Source organism: Eschrichtius robustus, chromosome 3, assembly GCF_028021215.1.
Source record: "Eschrichtius robustus isolate mEscRob2 chromosome 3, mEscRob2.pri, whole genome shotgun sequence".
In the NCBI taxonomy this organism is placed as follows: Eukaryota; Metazoa; Chordata; class Mammalia; order Artiodactyla; family Eschrichtiidae; genus Eschrichtius; species Eschrichtius robustus.
The window spans coordinates 180742693-180764042 of NC_090826.1; the positions used below are offsets into that span (position 1 = coordinate 180742693).

The following is a 21350-nucleotide window of genomic DNA, read 5'->3' on the forward strand; positions in this document are numbered from 1 at the left end:
TCACAGAAATCTTTTTAAATCTTCAGCAACATCGGCCAGTATAGACAGAAGTGCCCCTCTAGAAATAGGTCTGCAGAGATCTACTCAAGGTATGTCTTGTTGCATGTTTATATTGAACTTTCAAACACCAGTCCCCAAACTATACATTTATTTACTTCTTTTTTCCTTACAGTCAAACGAGCTGCAGATGAAGTTTTGGCAGAAGCAAAAAAACCGCGAATTGAGGTAATGGAACTTTATTTTAAAAGTGATTCGTTTTTTTAATGGAGATCGGAATCATGTAGTAGTAAGAATTCTTTGCTCATAGTAGTCCTAAGAACTTGTTTTTTCTTGGAAAAGTGGTAATATTAGAATGAACAGTTGATTAATAAGTAGCTTGAGCTATCGTGTAAGATCTCTCACATACAAGCTGTGTGATGGACAAGTCACTTTATTTTCTGTGCCTTTATATCCTTATGATGAAAGTGTTGGCCTAGATGAGTGGTCAGAAGACTTTTTCTGTGAAGGGCCAGATAGTAGCTACTTCAGGCTTTTTGGGCCTTGTCGTCTTTGTCCAGCTCCTTGACTCTGCCACTGCAGTGTGAAAGCAGGCATAGGCAATGCATAAATGAACAGGCGAGGCTGTATTCCAGTAAAACTTTACAAAACAGATGGCCAGCCAGATTTGGCCTTTGTGTTGTGGTGTGCCTACCTCTGGAATAAGGTGGTGTAGGAGTTTACTCCACTCTGAAGAGCTGTGAAAATGAAGTGCCTATTCCAGTTACTTCTTCCAATATTGACATATCAGGTTATATGTCTTTTTGATAGCATTTTATAGCCAGCAAGTGGAATATTAGTATTGGTAAACAAGGGTAGTTCATGTTAAATAGAACCCTGTAAGTAATGCAGTTAACATTGAAAAGAAAATTTGTTGACCAGCTCGTATACTGCATAAGACAATTAAACTTTGGGAGTTTAAATTGTATGAGTACAATACTGTTTATTTAAATTTGTAACAAGCCCCAGATCAGTTGCATATAAACCCTCTGAAGATGGAGGATCATGTATTAGAGGCACACTTAAAATCTGAGAAATGACTGAACTGGCTATATATCAATGACCAGTATGGGAAGAACACTTGTAGTCACCAGTAGTGTTAACATTACTAGAAACTTAAGTTTTGTCATTTCACACTTAAATAAAAATCAAATAGTTGTACCTTTTGCCTGCTTCATGAACAGCAAAGCATCCACAATTAAGGGTAAGAAAGGTAACTTAAAGGGACAGGGTTGGTTGGTAAGTACATACAGTAGAATCACTGACAAAATTTGATGCTAAGATTACATAATTTTACTTAAAGATACTCTGAGACATGGACGCGATGTTTTTCAGATGATAGTGATAATTAGCTCGTTGTTATCCTGTGCTAGGTGATACTGTATGTACTTTATGTATATCATTAACTCATGTAATCCTCACCACCACCTCCTGAAGTTGGCAGTACTGTGCATGTCATCTGTGAGCAAACAGGCTCAGAGACAAGTGACTTGCTGAGGTGCACATAACTGGGATTAGAGCCCAGGCAGTGTGGTTCCTACCTAGTCCACTATGCTGGGTACAAACTTTGTGGCAGTAAAACTGAAATTTTCCCCAACTCTCTTTGTGTGTAAGGAGGTTATAACCCACTTTGTACAAAGTGAGTGAATTTAGGAGTTCCTTGGTGGCGCAGTGGTTAAGAATCCGCCTGCCAATACAGGGGACATGGGTTCAAGCCCTGGTCCGGGAAGATCCCACGTGCCACGGAGCAACTAAGCCCGTGCGCCACAACTACTGAGCCTGCACTCTAGAGCCCGCGAGCCACAACTACTGAGCCCGTGCACAACTACTGAAGCCCGTGCACCTAGAGCCCATGCTCCGCAACAAGAGCCACCGCAATGAGAAGCCCGTGCACCGCAACAAAGAGTAGCCCCCGCTCGCCACAACTAGAGAAAGCCCACGCAGCAATGAAGACCCAACGCAACCAAAAATAAAATAAATACATTAAAAAAAAAGTGAATTTAGAGATACCATTTAGTTGGAAAAACGTGAACTTCGTGGTTTAATTATTTGAAAAATAATTGAATGTATCAGAAATGCAGAATTGCTAGGATCTGGTAACTTTAGAAACCAGCAAGAAATAGCATTATAAAATGCTTTCTAGAGCATTTGTAGGGTTAAAATGAATTACATAAATAACTATTGATATATTACATAAACAGTTTTCAGTTCAGCAGATCTATATTGAGGACCTGCTGGGCACTATGCTAGCAGAGAGAAACCTTAGGATCTGGTTGAAACCTAGGCTGCAGTTGTCTCTAAAATCAGTCTCCTGGGACTTCCTTGGCAGTCCAGTGGTTAAGACTCCCTGCTTTCACTGCTGAGGGCCCGTGTTCGATCCCTGGTTGGGGAACTAAGATCCCCACAAGGCGCACGGCGCGACCAAAAAAAAAAAAATCAGTTTCCAAAGGAACTTGAGTAATATGTGTTAAATCATTCTTACAAATGGAAAGAGTTTAATGTGCTTGTTAAAATATTAATCTTTGCATTCATCTCAGCAATATGCCTGTTTCGAGTTTTACATGGTTAGAACACAACTGGAGCACATCTCTCTGGACCTCTTGAACGTACTGATGGTTTTTATACAATTTCATATTTGTTAGCCATAGACACTGACTCTGGTTCTCAGTTTTCTTGTTTGTTGAATGTGGGCATTGAACTAGATCAGAATTAGTAAGTTTTGTTTTTAAGTAACCGAACACTTTTCAGACTGACTTTTACCTGAGATTCTAATATCTAAATGAGGTAAAAGTCGAGCTACCGAAGTTGAATTCAGATAAGAAGTGGCTCATGGGCACTTTGTAGGAAGCTCCTGATGTTCTGAGGAGCATACTTTGAAAACCATTAAAGTTTCACTTCTGGTGTTTTGTTCTGTGCTGATAGATTCAGGACCTGGGGCAACAGATGAAAAAAATCTAGACCCAAAATGAAATTTTTGACTGTGGCGAAGGCGTCTCATAAAATTTAGTTATAAACTTTCCTGAAGAGAAGGAATTTATTTGTTGTATGTTATCTTTCTGAATATAAGTAGCTATGATATGTTATGGGAAGAACACTTAGTCATAGAAAAAACTTACTAAAGTTTATTTGTAAGCTTTTAGTCAGTTTTAATCTTACATGATCCAACATATATTTATTATTGTTGTCTTTATGTAACTAAAAATATTTTAAAATTGACCAAAGGCCAGTGATGCCTGGGACTTTATAGGTGGGAACTTGGGTAAGGAAAAGTTATGTGCAGTGTTTCTTTTTGTTGTTGTTCTACAAGTTAAATAAAAATTTAAAATATTCACTGAGTGATTATTTTCAGGATGAAGAGTGTGTACGCCTTGATAAAGAGAGATTGGCTGCTCGTTTGGAGGGTCACAAAGAAGGGATTGTACAGACTGAACAGATCAGGTAAGAATTTCTTTAGTAGAAACTGAGCAGTCTAGGTATATGTAAGTATATATGGAGAAAAGGGATATTAATATGCTGTCTACATGTGTTCTTTTGGATAATTTCTATAGTTCACTAATATTTTCTTCTGTAATTATATTCACATTACATTTGTAGTCTCCAACATTGTATTTTTTATCTCTACAAGGTGGTTAAATATGCAGTCCATGTCTTTACTTGTTGAGCATATGGAATAGTTGCATTAATTATTTTAATGTCTTTGTTTGCTAGTCCTACGTCTGTGTCAGTTTATAGTGTTTTTGGCTTAGATTTTTCCTCATTTTGGCTTGTATTTTCCTGTTCCTTTATATGCCTTATAATCTTTGGATACCAGACATTTTGCATTTTATGTTGTTGAGAGCTAGATGTTTTTGTATTCTTCTAAATTTTCTTTAGTTTTGTTTGGGAACACAGTTAAATCACTTGGTAACAGTTTGTTCCTTTTGAGTCTTGATTTTAAGGTTTGTTATTTGAACAATGTTAATTTAGGGTAGTTATTCCCCACCATTGGGGAATAACTCTACCTACTGCCCCAGGAATATGAGGTTTTCAGTCTGGCTGGTGGGAGCAGGTATTATTATTCTTCCTGAGTGAGTGCTGGACACTGTTCCCTCTAATACTCTTGGTGGTTCTGTTCCTAGCTTTAGTTTCCACTTGCTTATGTGCTAATCAGTATTCTGCTGGAATACTCAAGGGGGACCTTCTGTGCAGCTCTCTCTTCCCAGGTACTCTGGCCTGTGAGTTTCCATACGTCTTGTTCTTGCTGGAATCCCAGCACCATTTGCTCAGATCAGGAAGTACACTGTTTTGCCTGGGTTCTCCTCCCTCTGCCGTGTTGGAAACTTTCAAGGCCATAACCTGCAGCTTTCATAGGACTTACTTATTTAGTTTTCATTTGTTAGAGATCACTGTCTTTCATTGCTTGATATCATGTATTGTGTAAGCTGTTGTTTTATGTATTTTGACTGGTTGTCTCAAGACAGGAGGGTTAATCCAGTCCCTGTTACTTCATCTTGGCTGGAAGTAAAAGTTCAATGATTGAATGTCCAGTGCACGTTTGATTATAGTTTAGAAAAGTATTTGAATTTGGCTCAAGGTATGCTAGTATGCTTTAGATTTTAAGGGAAAGTTGTGTAGTAGTATGTAAAATGAGTCGAATACTAATGCATATTGAGCATATACTTTGAGCAAATACTTTCATACCTAATGTGAATAAAATACATACTATATAATACTACCATGTTTAAACCTGCAGGAATTCCTGTCCTTTTCCTACATGTTTAAACGTTTTTCAAGATTGTCATCTTGTGATTAGACTAATAATTTTATCAACTGTTGTTAAGGTATCCAAACTCTTTTTCTTATTTTACATTGTAAAAAATAACACTAAGCTTAAGATTGTCATCTTAATGAAATCTGTACTTTCATTGTTAAGTCTTTTTTTTTTCTAAATAGTTCTAAAAGCATAGGCTCTGTTTGCTATTTCACATGTTATTTGAAAATAAAGGAAAGAAAAAGAAAATTTCAAAATACTGTTTTGTCTTCTAGACTTTAAAAGGAGTATATGTTTGTGTGGCATATAAAAGCCTCTGTCATCTATAAAATTGATATGTTGTACATTGTAACATATAGATTTGAAACCTTGAAATAAGTTTCAAGGAAAACCTAAACTGAATTCTTCACAGAATGAAAATTTTTTACCCCCATTCCAGGGTGGTGCATGCACATGCTCACATATGTGTATGTGTTTGTATAATTGGCATGGATGGGAGGGAGGGTTAGCAAGTAAAAGTCTCATAGAAAAGGGCTTTTTTTTGGGGTGGGGGGAAGTGCAGAGAAAGGTTTATTGCAGGGCCAAGCAAGGAGAACGGGTGGCTCGTGCTCAAAAAACCCAACCAGTCCGAAGGGTTTCAGCAAAGTAGTTTTAGAGGCAGGGTGAGGGAGGGGTGTCCCATGGCATGTGATCAGCTTGTGCAAAATTCTCTGATTGGGAGGGCAAGAGGTTAAAAAAAAATGTGAAAAATTTTTTGCATTGTTTCTTCTAAGAAATTACTAATATGCTTATAGTGCAATATTTCTATAGGGTCTCTTTCTTACATGGTTATAAGTTATCAAGCATGTCAGTTTTATATATAAGAAGGAAAGCTTAATTATTGCCACTTACAGTGTTATTACCAGGAACTTAAAAATGTCACAAAATATTTTATGATGTGCTCAAGAGATCCTTGCTGTGAACATTAAGAAAGAAATTGCTTTCAGGTCTTTGTCTGAAGCTATGTCAGTGGAAAAAATTGCTGCAATCAAAGCCAAAATTATGGCTAAGAAAAGATCTACCATCAAGACTGACTTGGATGATGATATAACTGCCCTAAAACAGAGGAGTTTTGTGGATGCTGAAGTAGATGTGACCCGAGATATTGTGAGCAGAGAAAGGGTGTGGAGGACACGAACAACTATCTTACAGAGCACAGGAAAGGTAATTGAAACATTTTATTTGTTCCTTAGAGTCAGTGTGTGTGTTTCATCTTCGATTGGTTATAAAACTCGTTAGTTTCCCATGAGGAGGAAGTTTCACGTTTATATGTGACAGATCAGTAATAATGTAGACTTCTAAGGGGCCATATTTACCATTCCATTCTAGCATGTGGTTGGTTGTTGGTCACCAGAGAAGCTGATGAAAAAGTCTGATTCAAAGTGCGAGTCCCTTTATTTTCACCTCATTTGTAAATCCAAAGAGATTTACAGTTTTCTTGTTGATGAGATTTTTGCTTAAACCTAATGAACAAGGAATATTGATGGCAAGCTCTCTGGTCATTAATACCGTTATTAATTTTTTTCCTCACAAAGTAGAGAACTTAACGAAAATCAGTCAGCAGACATTTATTGAGTATATTTGATACATTATAGTCTCTTGGGTGGATGTTTATTCCTTATTAATGGAGTTGTTTTGTTTTTTGCTACGGGTTTGCTATTGTGGGTTTTCTTCCTTCCCTTTCTCCTTCTTTCCTCCTTCCTCCTCTCCTTCTCCCTGTCTCCTTCCCTTCCTATTCATGATTACAAACAACTGCGTTAAACATCTTTGTACATAGACCTTTGTGCATTTATGTCTATATAGCAAAAGGATTAATTCCTAGAAGTGAATTGCTGATTAAAGGAGATATGTACTTTAAATTTTGAAAGATAAGAAGTTGAAATATACTGGATGTTCAGTATCTTAATAGATCTCCAAAAAGGTTGCGTTGATTCTGTTTCACTTACCTCTTTTCACCTGTCTTTTCCTCCCACACATCCGAATTTTCCCTTAAATGTTAATTCTTCACTGATGCACAGTTCACAGTGGTGATTTGGTGAGAAGGTTTATAGAAGTTGTGAGATTACTGATGAAAGTGAACTTTAATATTGGTCCAGGCAGACTGGTTTTCTTTGCCGTTTTTTTTTGGATTCTGGCCTTAAGTTTACTGTGCCATTTTAGTAGGAATAAAGCTACTAGAAAAGAATATATGAAGGAAAGAATTCTTTTTCTTTTGTACTTTGACTTGTTTTACAAAGTACTTGAGGTCAAGGTTAAGAATCATTCTCCAGAGCTTAGAATTATAGAGAAATTTGAGAACATGAGTAAACTTTCATTTTTGTATTTAAAATAAAGTGATCTGTTGATACTCATTTTTACTGCCTAGTATGGCTAATAGTTAAATATTGTTACTTATATTGTTCTACCAACGTTCATTGTAATGTTTGAAATGAACAATTTTCTTTGAGCTCTAGGTGGCAGGATTGTACCATCATTTCAAAACTTAGTGTTCTAATATAATTTAGTGTTGTTGGCACCAATGTGTAATTTTAAAAATAAGTTAATACTAGAAGAACTGTTTGGTAGCTAGGTTTGCTTCTATGAGTATGAACATTTTTAAAAGTCAGAAACAACGATTTTAACTGATAGCCTCTCTATACTGTTCTCATCTGCAAAACTCTAAAAAAACCTTTTTAGGTACTTATAGCCCTGAAAGGCCCTGTGATTTTTGACAGATCTTCATTATTACCAGGTATCAGGGCTTTCTTATTTTCTGAGTTTCTGGAATAAAAGACAGGTTTAAAATTCCATGAGAAATGTAACTACATACTTTTGTAGTTACATTACCACTGCAAGCACCCTACAAAAAGGCAGACTGATTTTATAATACTATTTAAAACATACTTTTAAACTTACATACACTGGTATATGTTCATTTTTGAAAGATTGATAAAAAGAGATCACTAAAAGGAAGATAATAACCTCCTGTAATTCTACCGCACAAAGATAGCTAGTAACATTTTGATTGATTCTTCTAGAGTTTGTGTCTCTCATGAAATGCTTTATTATTTTTAAAGTAATGAAATTTGACTTTCATATTTTCAGCTATTTTCATAATAGGATTAAGATTTTATTTGAATATGTCACTGTGTTGACCTTCTCACTGCTGGTGCAAAAGCAGTGGTTGGTTAACTGCTGGCATCTTGGCATGAATCAAAGCATTGGCACCAAACTTTGCTAGTAGCCATTTTGTTCTTCACCTACTAATGATGTCCTTGGTGAAATTTGAAAATTTACTAATTTTATTAAATCTTAACCTTTGAGTATGTGTCTTTCTAGTATTTTCTGTGATGAAATCGGAGCATACAAAGCACTCCTGCATCCCAAAATGTGATGATTGTCTCCACAAAGAGCACTTGTGCATTTGACATTTTTTTCGAAAATGAGGGAAGAAAGCCTGTTCCTTCAAGAAATGGAACTGACAGTATTTGTTGCCAGTAATAAAATGCGAACTTTCATGAGAAAATTAGAATTTGGGAGGTTTCTTTTTGCTACTGAGACCTTAACAGTTTCCTAAATTTAACATAGTGCCACTCTTCCTTGTCATTACTTTTTGTGCATTTTGGAAAATACATTTTAATAAAAACAAGTTATTTTTACGTGGAATAGTTTTTTCCCTCATTTTTGCAGGAATTAATATTTTTAAAATATTTCAGTTTCAAATTTCTAATGTGATAAATATTGTAACCTATATAATAAAACTCTTTGGGGTGTGCCATAATTCTCGAGACTGGGAAGGGGTTGTGAGACATTTGTCTGCTGTCCTAAAGAATTATAGGAACTTGTAAGTACTATTAGTGGGGCAATGGTTAAAGTTATGTTTCAGGCTGTCTCTCCTTTTGTATACACGTCTATTTGTGTAATATTTATTCAACATCTACCAGCCAGGCACGTGGTGGGCACTCACTAGAGACGCATTGGTCCTGGCTTTCGCAGAGGTTATATTCTTTAATAGGAGAGAGAAAATTAAATAAGCAGTAATTGTGACATATGACATTATAGGGATGCTACCCAAGAAGGGCAGTTAACTTGGTCTAGAACAAAGAGGGGAGAATGATACCTAAAGAGTAAAAAGTAATTAGGAGGGACAAGCTGTCCAAGCCAAAGAAACAGTATTCTTAATTGTCTAGAGAAGAGAAATCATTTGAGGTTCATGAGGACAGGGACGATGTCTCTCTTAGTCATCATTGTATCTGAGTGCCAAGCAAGGTGTTTGGCTTATAGTAATAACATGTTGCTTAAAAATGATAAGTGATTGACAGGCAGAATTAGAAGAGCCCCCAGGAGAACTGAGGGAGAGACTCAGGTAAAAGAAGAATATTTCATGAAGGAAGGAGGAGTCAGATTCGTCAGCTTTGTTCAGTGTTGCTAAGGTTGTTCATGCAAAAGTTAAGTAAAATTTTTAAATTGCTTTCCAACTTAAAAACTTTGAAAAGTGCATGTTGAGTCCTAACAAACAGTATCTTAAAACTTTCAACATCTCATACAAATTATGGCAGTCTGAAATTAGCCCTGGAGTTTATTATACCTGGAAGAGAATATAGTAGTTGATTTCTTTCAGAAGGATTAATTTCTTTTAGAATTAAGAAGCCCCCTTGGCAACAAATCTGCCATATTTTTATTTTTTTTTAATGTTAACTTGTTTCCTGGTTACATATTTGAATAAATGGAAAATATGAATGAATTTATAGCCAGTTATGCACTTTAAGTAAAATGAAAATAAGTGAGTAACACGGGGTTTATAATAATTGGTCTTTGGATGAATTTCCTAGTAAGCAGTTGATTCTTACTTACGTGTGTAGTAATCATACCTCATTATGATATAGTAGGGAAGAATTGATAGGAAGAAAACTGAGTCTGAAATTGTTTATTAAGTAAACTTACTGCTTTTGGATATTTAATTTTAAGCGGACTTAATAATTAAAATCCATTTGTTTCAGAATTTTTCCAAGAATATCTTTGCAATTCTTCAATCAGTAAAAGCCAGAGAAGAAGGGCGGGCACCCGAACAGCGACCGGCCCCAAATGCGGCACCTGTGGTAAGAATGTTTTACTGCTTATGTAGTAATTTTAATGAAAGCGATTATTCCGTGTTGTAATTTTGAAAACATCTTAAAGTATTTATTTGCTTCTTTATTGCATAGTTGACATACAATGTTATATTAGTTTCAGGTACACAACATAGTGATTCGACATTTATGTATATTACAAATTGATCAGAACCGTAGGTCTAGTAACCGTCTGTTACCATACACAGTTATTGCAGTATTAATGACTGTATTCACCATGCTGTATATTGCATCCCTGTGACTTAATCATTTTGTAATTGGAATTTTGTACCTCTTAATCCCTTTTACGTATTTTGCCCCAACTCCCCACAACCCCTTCGGTGACCACCAGTTTGTTCTCTACATCTGTGAGGTCTGTTTTTGTTTTGTTTGGTTTGTTGATTTGTTTTCTTTTTTAGACTCCACATATAAGTGAAATCTATGAAGCCAGTTTCATAAGGTTCAGCAAAGGAAAAATAATATGCAAATAAAACCTTTTTATATAGAATTTTTGAAAGTATGTCAAAATTTGGTAGAGTACTAATGCAGTCTTTGCAAGTAGTAGTTTTATTTGTTCATGAAATCCTTGGTGTTTACCCTTTGAGAGGTAGTGAATTTTTGCCGGTATTTAGACGAACACTTGAGGTGACTTTCTGGCAAGTTTTTAAGTGCCTCTTACTGGTCAGGCAGTTTGCTGACAAGGATACAAGAGGGACAAGAACAAAAGCCCCTTTGAGCTTGTAGTCTAGTGGGACATACAAATGAGTCAGACAGGTAGTGGGGCAGGTGCAGTTATGGTGAAACACAGGGCGCCTATGGTTATGAATTGGTTGACATCTTGAATAGCAGCTGGCATGAAACTTATGTCAAATCTTAAAACAGTTCAGCCATTATCTTCGTGACTGAATATTCTCTGTGTTTCCGTAATCATTAAAATACTTGAAAATTTTAATGTTTGGCATTTCACGATAGAAGTGTATACCTAGTGACAGTCTTGAATGAGTATCTTTTATTTGGAATAATAATCGCGGTAGCATCCTATTGTAACAAAATGAAGCATATTTGTCTTTATGAGTACCATGAATTTCCCAGGCAATTTTGGGAATATTCTTTAAATCTCCTTCTTTAGATTATTACAGACTGAGTTTTATATAAAGTATTTGTGAATTAAATTATGCATCATTAGATTAGCAAGTTTTTCTAAGTATTTAAAAAAAACACCTTTGTTAACTTCAGTTTTACACTGTACATTGATACATGGGTTTATTGTCATTGTTATTTATTTAATATAAGGATTAATAATTGGAATAATTCAGTTAAAAGGCTCCAAAGTGTCAGCTCAGTAAGCTTTGCATTAAAAGTTTTTTTCGTTAAAGAAAAATAATTCATAACTGGAGGCAGTTTATTAATTTGTGAAGAAATTTAAGTAATTAGAATGAAATTACTAAGTACACCAATTTTATTTCTGCAGTGTCTAAGAATTTTGCTTTGTGCCTTCGTGCACGTTTACTTGGGGTCCTTTGCCTTGTCCCTGGCAGGGATGGTAATTTTCTAGCAGTAAACAGTATCTTGAATATCAGCTTCAGATGATTCCCCACTTTTATCTACTCCTCATTTTTGTCTTATTGGCTCAAATATTGAGAAGAAGAAGGCTTAGAAAACAATACCCTTATTGTGGCTTTTTTATTATGAGTATTAAGTAACAATTTAAACAATATTGACACGTAACTCATAATTATTATATTTTTCTACAGGATCCCACGTTGCGTACCAAGCAGCCTATTCCAGCTGCCTACAACAGGTACGACCAGGAAAGATTCAAAGGAAAAGAAGGCAAGTTACTTAATTTTGGTCTTACCCTTACCGTGGCCGTGCTGAACTTGAGAGGCAGCGTGGCCTGGTGTTCGGGGCAGGGGTTGGCAAACTAACGTCTGCAGGCCAAGTCTGTGCCACCACGTACGTGTTTTCGTGAATAAAGTATTGTTGGAACACAGCCATGCTCATTCATTTTTGTGTTACCTGTGGCTCCTTTAGTGCTGTGACAGCAGTTTGAATTGCGACAGAGATCGTGTGGCCTGCAAAGCCTAAAAATACTGTCCAGCATTTTACAGAATAATTTTGATAAGTTACTTTAAGTGCAGTCTATCTCAGTTTCCTCCTGTGTGTCATTACGATACTAATAGTAGCGTTAATAGTAGTCCCTATCTTTTAGTGTTATTGTGGGGATTAAACTAGTTAATAAAGTCCACAGAATAGTAACTGGTATATATAATAAGCTATCTATAAATATTTACTGCTATTAGCCTTAATTCTGTTTCTGAAAGTTTATTTTAGAGTGGAAATTCTATATATCAAATCATATTTCCCCATTTATAAAGGTATACATTGAGAACTTGGGAAGCATAGATTATAGAGTAGCCATGTGAGGACTTGTTTTGTGATAGCTACACGGCTAATTCAGTAGTGAACCATTTCCACAGCAGTGAGGTGGCTCGTGAGCGTGCGACTGATGTCAGTGTAACTTCTCTTGGGATCTTCATTTATCTTGACTTTATTCATGAAAAAATGAGATAGAGGCAACTAGAAGTTTACCATTTATGATTTTTTTTCCTGCATAATCTGAAATCTCCATTTAAGTTTATTAAAGGGTTTGTTGTCTTTATACAGTGAATTTTGTGTGCTGCTTTCATTTGCTGGATAAAGGCATGTACTGAATCCATGGCGTAGAAAGGCAGTAGTGTGTTCTTTTATCCACTGCAATGTTTTTCTTTTGGGATGAATTATATAAAGTAGGGGTTGACAAATTAGAGCCCACAGACCAAATCTGAACCTCCTTGGGCCAAATCAGGCTGTGCTCATTTGTTTACATGTTGTTCATCCTGCTTCCGCACCACAACTGCAAAATTCAGGAGTCGTGACAGAGACTGTATGGCTTGCAGTGTGTAAAATATTTAATATCTGACCCATCACAGAAAGGTATACTGGGACTCTGTCCTGGAGTCCCTGTCGCTACTTATAACGTTGCTTTTCTATGAATTACATAACATGCTGATGATTGTGATTTTGGAATACAGCTTTTTATAAGTTAAGGAGGTCTCATGGTATTAGATGCTTTTAGTGGTGCTGTAGTTGAATATTAGGACTAAATAATTTGGGGGTTATAAAGTATTTTATTCAATCTAATTTTTGATATTTCCAACCAACTATATGACCGTTGAACACAGTTGTAGAGATAGATAGTCCTAACCAGCTTCTGCACTTCGGGCTCATTGGTGTGTATTGAATGTATTTTGGAGACCAGTATTCCTTTTAAAGTTTCTAACTTCACAAGTATGTAATTTAACTTTATACCTGTAGTAGATTCAAGGCTTTGTTAGTCTGTTGAACTGTCAGATATAATGTAGATTATTACTTTAGATTTGTTATTTATCATGAAATATGTAAAGTCTAATGGTAACTTCTCTTTCTTTATAGAAACGGAAGGCTTCAAAATTGACACTATGGGCACCTATCATGGTATGACGCTGAAGTCTGTAACGGTAAGTCACTCTGACTGCAGAGGTTCTTTTGTTCCAGTCATTTTATGTGAGTAGCAGATGTTGAAGGAAATCTTTGTTCTCCAACATTTTCAATTTTATACATTTATCTTTAATGAGCAGTTGAGCTGACAGAGCTGTGGGGTGATTATTTGATTCATGGGTGTCTTTTTTTTTTAAACTGAGTGTAAAGAAAAGCTGTTTTGATTAACTTGCAAGTAGATTGGATGCTACCTGGTTAGAGAATTTAAAGTCAGTGAGGGGTTACGAGGTTCAGTTTGGGAGAGTTCTTTGCCATAATATCTCATGTTATTAAAATGTAACGCTTTACGCTCTAAAAAGACAGATTGCAGTGGTTGATGTCATGCTGCAAGATGCATACTTGACACAGCCAAATACTTGACGTCCATGATTACAAGCCTTCAGCTCACTTTTAGCAAACTTTCTTTTTTATTTTTTAATGTCCTAAAGATGGTTATTTCTAGGTGATCTGACCAAGGCCCGTTTTTTTTTTTAAATAAGTTTCAGTTGTACAACATTGTAATTTAACATCTGTGTACACTACAGAGTGATCACCACCACAAATCTAGTTACCATACACCATACAGCTGACCCCTTCACCCATTTCACTCACCTCCCAGCTACCTATCCCTTCGGTAACCACTAATCTATGCAATAATCTTTGTTATCTGTGAGTCTTTGTTCGTTTTTTTGTTGTTTTTTTAAATTTCCCCACTGATATTTGTCTTTATATGTATTTTGCTAAAACACACTTATTTTTAAATTGTCATCAGATTTGTTTTTGTATTATTGAAATTGTATGGGGACGCGTTATTCGTTCAACAAGTGCTTATGAGTATTTGTGTCAGACCGTGTTCTGGTTGCTAGGGTTGTTGCTGTGAATAAGCCAGACAGGACTCTTTAGAGAAAGGAGTCAGAGAGGCCTCTCTGAGGAGGTGACAGCTGAGCCAGAGCCTGGTGATGAGCATTCCATGAAAGGCGCACAGGGTCAGGATTGAGGCCCATTCAGCAGCACGCAGGCCAGTGTCTCCAGAGTCGAGTGGGTGAGGGGAAGGTGGTAAAAGGTTAGGTACACCCATTTTATGAGATCTGCCTAGGTCTTCCTGACTTCAAAAGGTAACTCATAGCTGTAAGATTTAACTTAAATTCTTAAAGATTTATTTATTGACCTTTTCTTGGGGACAGAACTTGCCTCCTCACCATTCCCCAAGTGAATTATGGAACTGATGTTGTTACCCTTGTGTAGCCATCAAAATAAGTTTTTTTGTGGTTAACTGTTGCTGCTGTTGGTTTTACTTTTGTCTCATCTAAAATGCCATGAAATTGATTTCATTACTGAGCTTCTGTGCAAGTGGTAAAATCAGTGGTAGTTTTTAATAGATGCTTTTTACAGAACAGTTTTTCTGAAATCCAAGGACAGCTTCTTAATTAAACAATGTGCGAACGATAAGGCTCTACTTCCTTATCAAAGTCTTTGTTCCTAAATATACTTAAAAGAGGCGAACAGTTCTATGGTGTGTGATTTTACAGAACTAATCACAAAAAGACATTGTGTAGGAACGCAGCAGAAAGATTAGAAATGGTCAAATTGTTAGTACTTCCAATATTTTAATGCCCAGTTTGAATCTCTGTGCTGCTTGTGACCTGATTCATTTAGCAGTTGTTAGAGAATAATACATTGAGAACTTTGAACCTGAAAGCTTTGAAGTTACTCTGATAATTGTTTCTTTTTAGTTGAATCTCAAACTTATCCTTTCAATGTAATGTTTTTTCCTCCTCTTTTTTTCTTTTGAAATTATTACCTGTTTGTGAGCTTGCAAGTTTCACCAACTTTCTACCTTATTCTCCAGTTAAGAATGTTTCTGTTACGAGATCCACCCAGACATAGAAAGCAGTTAAGGGTATGTTAAAGACTTTGTTGCACAGATGTGACTTCCTTTCTAATTTATGTGCAGCTTTGCTACCATTGTTCTTCAGGGTTTTGATATGCCTGGTTGATGTGCATTCTTACCAAGATTAGTTTCAATCTGCATTAGGATTGATCTGCATGTCTTTTAAGTTCAAGACACCAGAGTTCTCTTAGATGTTAGACTAAATTAATAAGTCACATTATACAGACTAGAAAATTTTCATACAAATGAGTTTTTTTCTGTATCTGTTACAGAGAAGGAAGGGGTATGTGTTTTGATAATATTTCATAGGAATCATAAGTTATTGAAATCTATAGAAATTAGGGCCCAGGCAGTATATTTTGTAACACTTTGTAAAGATAATAATTTGTCGAAGTTTATTATAGGAACAGAAGCTCAGGTGTCTTTAAAGTTACAAGTTTGTATAGTATAGCTTTTGAATTGTGCCAAGAAATACAGAGGCACACGACCTCTTGAAGAGTAGCTAGAGGGCTTTCCTGGGTTGGGACACTTCCCCCAAAATGCGTCACTTGGGTTTTATAATGTTTAAGAAATACTGGATTAAGCAGATTTTGTGGTACAGGAATCTCATCGTTTTTAATGTATAAATCTCTTAATTGGAACACAGGAGTATGGACTCTTTCCCAAGCTTGTTTACCCCCCAAGTTTGCCCCTCTCCTCCCTTCTCTTGAGAATACTGCAAAGAACCAGAGTTGCATAGAATCAGTTTAATTGAAGCTATCTTAGGAGTCGTAGTTTGGGAGTAGAAACTACTCTCATTCAGTATGGGGGACATCAGAATATATTTTCATGTATTCCTTCAGTGAAAGGGGCCGTTTTAGACTAAGAAAATGCCACTTGATAATGCTTTTCATTGTATAGTAAATAAAGGAGATGATGAAGACATTTTTTTGTTAGGTAGTAGCAAGGAACTTATCTGTGGTTCCACCGGAGAGGGAATAAGAAAGATATGATCACAGTTCATTATTATTATTTATAAGGATTTGGAAATCCTGTATCAAGAACTACTTTATTTTAGTCTCCCAATCTAGCTTGTTCATGTTCACGTGGAAAGGCCACGTATTCTAGCCCCTGTTTATTCTTTCCTCTCTTCTTACTGAATATCATTGACTCTCGATAACCTTGCTGTCTTCATTTTTGAGGAAACCTTTTGCACTCTGAAATCATACAGATCAAAAGCTTCCCTTTAAGGTCGTTATTTGAAGAGACTCCCAACAGACGTCGTAGTTCTTATGATCTCTTTTTTGGGAAACCATTTTTTTGATAGTAAGTAAACTTGGGTGGATTTTCAGTATCTGTGTTAGAGGTCTAATATTATCACTGTCAACTTTCACTTTTGAGAAGGATCCAGAATCTCAATCTCCTCAAAGTTACATTCTTAAGCAGGAATGCATACATCAGTAACCGCCCCATTCCCTGTTCTACAAAGCTTGCTTCGTTCTCATTTGGTGGTCAGGTAACGTGTTCATCTCTGCTTGAAGTGTTACGGGAGTGTGCTAGTTACCAGTGCTCTCTGGAGGTGGGTCTAGAGCCGGGGCCAGGAGAAGATGGAGGTAGCTGATTAAGACTTTCTTACTCAAGACTCTCCTTCCCTTCCCTCCCTCTACTCTTCCTTCAGCAAATATTTGTTGAGTGCTTTTGTATGCCATGTACTATACTAGGTGCAGGGACATCGAAGATGAAGAAAACCAGACATATGCGTATGGGCTTTTTTTAATGGTCTGTTGGAGGAGAGACACATCAGTTAGTCACTCAGATGTGAAATTATGACTGTGCCACGTGTGTGCGGACACACTGTGCCGTGAGAACCTAAAGTTGGAGGATTTTTTGTGGGAGTCGGAACGGTTCATTGAGGAGGTAGTACTTGAAGTAAGATCCAGAGTTTGAGTAGGAGCTGACTTGAAGATTGCAGGAAAGCGCATTTTAGGGAGAGTGAACAGAAGGCAGGAGTAAGTGCCCTGGTGGGAAGAGCATGGCACTTAGAAAGATTCGGAAGGAGACTGGTGATTGTGTGGATTCGAAGGATGCCTCTGGGAAAGTTTCTTCCCAGAGTTAGGTACAGCCTGCCTGTCTGCGCGTGCCAGGGCCTCTCCGCACACTTCTGGGGCCATTCGTTGTGCCAGTCTAAACGTGGCTGCACGCTTACCGTAGTAGTAATTCCAGGGTTTATTTTACTCACCAACACTTAAAGAATCAGAGTATGTCTCGTAAGCAGGCTGGATTTCCAGCTTCCTTTGCGAGGCCTCTGGCACGCCTGGGCGCTGGGCCCACAGTCCAGCGTGGCAGACCGCACGTCCCCTGAGCAGGGCACCTTCCTCACCTGGGACGTGCTCCCCGGGTAGCCTCAGGCCTCGCCACTCCGGTCTTTCATGTCGCCTTCTTCACTTATTTACACCACCTTCTTAGGCCCTATTGTCCTTTCAGTATGAAATCCCTGCTGTAAATAAAGGCAGTGCTAGCTTGTTAAAGAGAAGTCAGTCAGTTGGAAACACAAATTTAAGGCTTTGAAGTCAGTCCTGGCTTTGAATCTCAGCTCTTCCACTCATTCCACCACTAATGAAGTTGAGAAGGTTATGTAACCTTTCTATCAGTGGTCTTGTTTTTATTTTATAATAAAGATATTAGAATTTACATTACAATATTATTGATGAGTGAAACAGGCACTGTGTAAAGTGCTTAACACAAAAAGGACTCAACAGATAAATGATGGCTACTTTTATTATGAATTTATAATTTTATGTGTAATCTCAGCTTGTCATATGTGTAAATGTAGGCAACTGTAGCTTCAGTGATGAACTTGATATTACATGTTTAATGATACAATTTTCATTCAAAGCTATGAAGACTAGTTTACTTAAACATTATGAGAACCCTTTTCTTCTCCAGTAACTGGGATATTTTTACTCTAGCTGTGTGTGTTTATCTTACGGTAAAGTTTTTTATCCTTTGAGAGAAAATTGCTACAAAGACATTATCGTTTTAAGTGTGTGACAGCTTAGCTAGTTAGGCTTTTCCATTTACCTGCTAGGGCTCATATATAGGAAGAAACGTCATTTACTTAGATTTAGATTATTTACTTTGATCCAAAAAGTATGTAAGTGTTGAGATTTTAATAATATGGTCACAGAATTATAAGTAGGAATATTACTTCTGTAATTTATAATTTGCTGCATTCTACGTTTAGATTGGCATATTATTTTGCTCGAGAATGTTATATTACACTTGAAATAATTTTCAGAACTTGTTGCCTCTCTTGTTGTTTCAGGGAACTGGGGTGGTTCTATCCTGTGTCAGCCTGACCAACATAAAGGTGTACCCCCTAAAAAAACCAAAACATTGTGTGTTTTCTGTCAGTAACTCGTTATATGTCTTAAGCTTTTGAAAGTCAACTTTATACTTTTACTGTCTGTTACATGAAGTAATACTTAACTGTTAACATATCAGTATTTTGTGCATAGTTTATTTTTTATTATATCTGCATTTTCAGAGACTTCTCTAAGATTTCATCACTAAACTGAACAATGTTGTTTTCTCTGTACTCAAAACTTCCCTTCTATCCCTTTTATAGTAGTTTTCCCCAAGTGATTTTTCCAGATTTTTGGGTTAAAAAAATTTTTTTTATAATGTTGTGCTCGTTGTAGATTTGGCGCATACCTCCATATAAGGGAGACAGAAGAAGAGAGTCTTCTACAATATTATGATTTCTTTGCCTGTTTGTTGCAGCAAATTAGGCATCGGTTTTCTCATCTGAAAAGTGGTATTATAATAATCTCCTCTGAGGTCTTCAGGGTTTGAAATGTGCACAGGTGTACCTCGTTTAGCATTGTTCTTTCAGTGCTGTTTGTAGCACTGAATTAATTGTAGTTATGAACTTTTTATACGGAATAATACAGAGCCCCTGTTCACCCACACATTTTAAAATTAGTTGGGTGGATAAAAGTGGGGGGAGGGATAAATTGGGAGATTGGAATTGACATGTACATACTACTATATATAAAATAGACAACTAATAAGAACCTGCTGTATAGCACAGGGAACTCTACTCAATACTCTGTAATGGGCTTTATGGGAAAAGAATCTTTTAAAGAAAGAAAAGAGTAGATATATGTATAGGTATAACTGGTTCACTTTGCTGTACACCTGAAACTAACAACATTGTAAATCAATTATACTCCAATAAAAATTTTAAAAAATTAATTAGAAAATAAACAGTTGGGTGGTATGTAGAGTGAACACTTATTTGGGTGGGTATTAATCTCCTTACATTGATACCTTCTTAAAGGTATTAAAATCTCATTTTACATTAATATTTTGTCAGCATATGATCAGCATTTTGATGCTGATATACTTAGAAAAAATAAATAATAGCACAGATCATGTTAATAATTGTCAGGGAATTTTAATACCTATAAAGTAAAAGTTATTTTTATAATACTGCTTTTTTATACTGTTGCTTTCAGTTTATGTATCTTGTTGAGATTTATTGAAAATCCATTGCACAATGGATGGTGCTTTTGGTGTAAGCCTATACAGTTAAACTCCATTAATTTAGCTTTGCATTTCATTAAAGAGTAATTATCGGTTTATCCAAAATGCCTTAAAATTTTAATAATGCCTGTAACATACCTTTTAAAATTATTCTACCAGTGACCATATATTTAATGCCATGATCACACAATTTCTGAGACTTATTTTGAAAGAAGCATAGACAAAGTTATTCTTGACACGTATGTTAGAAGTAATTTAGAAAACCATTGTATAATTTTTAATAATAATGTTAACATCACTTTGTTTCAAAGTGTTTTAATATTGGTTATTGTGAGAACAGGAGAAAACAGAAGCCAGTTTGGAAATATAATGGTATTTTGTTAATATGATAAAAATTTATACTATGAAATTTCAGCTTGATTATATAAATTCTTTTCACTGTAGTTCCATATGTAATGCTGCAGTTATATACATGACTCAGATGTGCACAAAAGCAAACTTTAATTTTCATTAAATTTAATATTCTCTCTTGCACATACTACAATATAGTCTTTTATTCTAATTTCTATTTACCTTCATCACTACAGCTTTATTCAGTTTTAACAAAATTAGTATCAGTATTGAACATATTTCATCACTTTTAAATTCTAACTTCTCAATGTATTTTTAGACTAACCACTGCTGTTGTTTAACTTAGACATGATTTTATTTTGTATATTTTTCTTCATTAATTTGAGGAAGAAAGATTAATATTTAATATCATGACATGATTTGAATCAGTTCGTTCATAATAAAAAAACAGTATATTAATTACATACTGTAATTGGGTATTTAGATATTTTCTTGTTGGGTACTTTTCTGTTGGCTGTTATTGGCTGAGTTTTAGTTTGTTCTATCAATTTCTAGGTCTTCATAAATTGATTTAAATCTTCAATGAATTTCTAATCTTTTGTATAAATCCCACATTCAAATTTTATTTTCTTAGTGTCTTAGAGCTTTTCTCTTAATACTCATTGGATTGTCTAGTTAGTTCATTCCTTCCCCTCCCCTCTGTCCCACACCCTGCCAACCTCATTTGATCTTTAATGCTAAGTTTTGGTTTCTTTTCCAGGTCTTTTTCTTGATGGATGTTTCTTTTAGTTTTGTTCTTCTTGTCTTTCCTGCTTCTCATGTTCCTCTGTGAGTGACTGTTCCCACGTTTATTTTAAATACCTGTTTTTTAAAGACTCTTAGTTGCTTCTGGTTCGGACAAATCTTACTGTTTAGAACTAAGGTTTTTTTTGAAATTTCAGAATGGTGCTTTACTGTGCATAAGTTGAAGACATACTCATTTGAAATGCTAAGGAACTAAAGCTTTTAAGATTTTTATTTTTGTTTTAATTGGAGACAGAAGTCATACCATAGAACTCAGGTAATTGTCTCGTTGTTGACGTCATATTTTATGTTGTCATTGAAAAAGCAT

At 35.9% G+C, this 21350-nt stretch overlaps 1 protein-coding gene across 1 annotated transcript in view; it reads left to right on the forward strand.

Annotated features, from left to right (window-relative positions):
* Positions 1-21350, forward strand: part of CDC73 (cell division cycle 73) — an 86819-nt gene that overhangs the window by 7606 nt on the left and 57863 nt on the right. The window contains exons 4-10 of the mRNA XM_068541832.1: positions 27-89; positions 173-225; positions 3386-3474; positions 5773-5989; positions 9805-9903; positions 11667-11745; positions 13387-13451. Of these exons, the coding sequence (XP_068397933.1) occupies positions 27-89; positions 173-225; positions 3386-3474; positions 5773-5989; positions 9805-9903; positions 11667-11745; positions 13387-13451 (665 nt within the window). The remainder of the gene's footprint in view (positions 1-26; positions 90-172; positions 226-3385; positions 3475-5772; positions 5990-9804; positions 9904-11666; positions 11746-13386; positions 13452-21350) is intronic.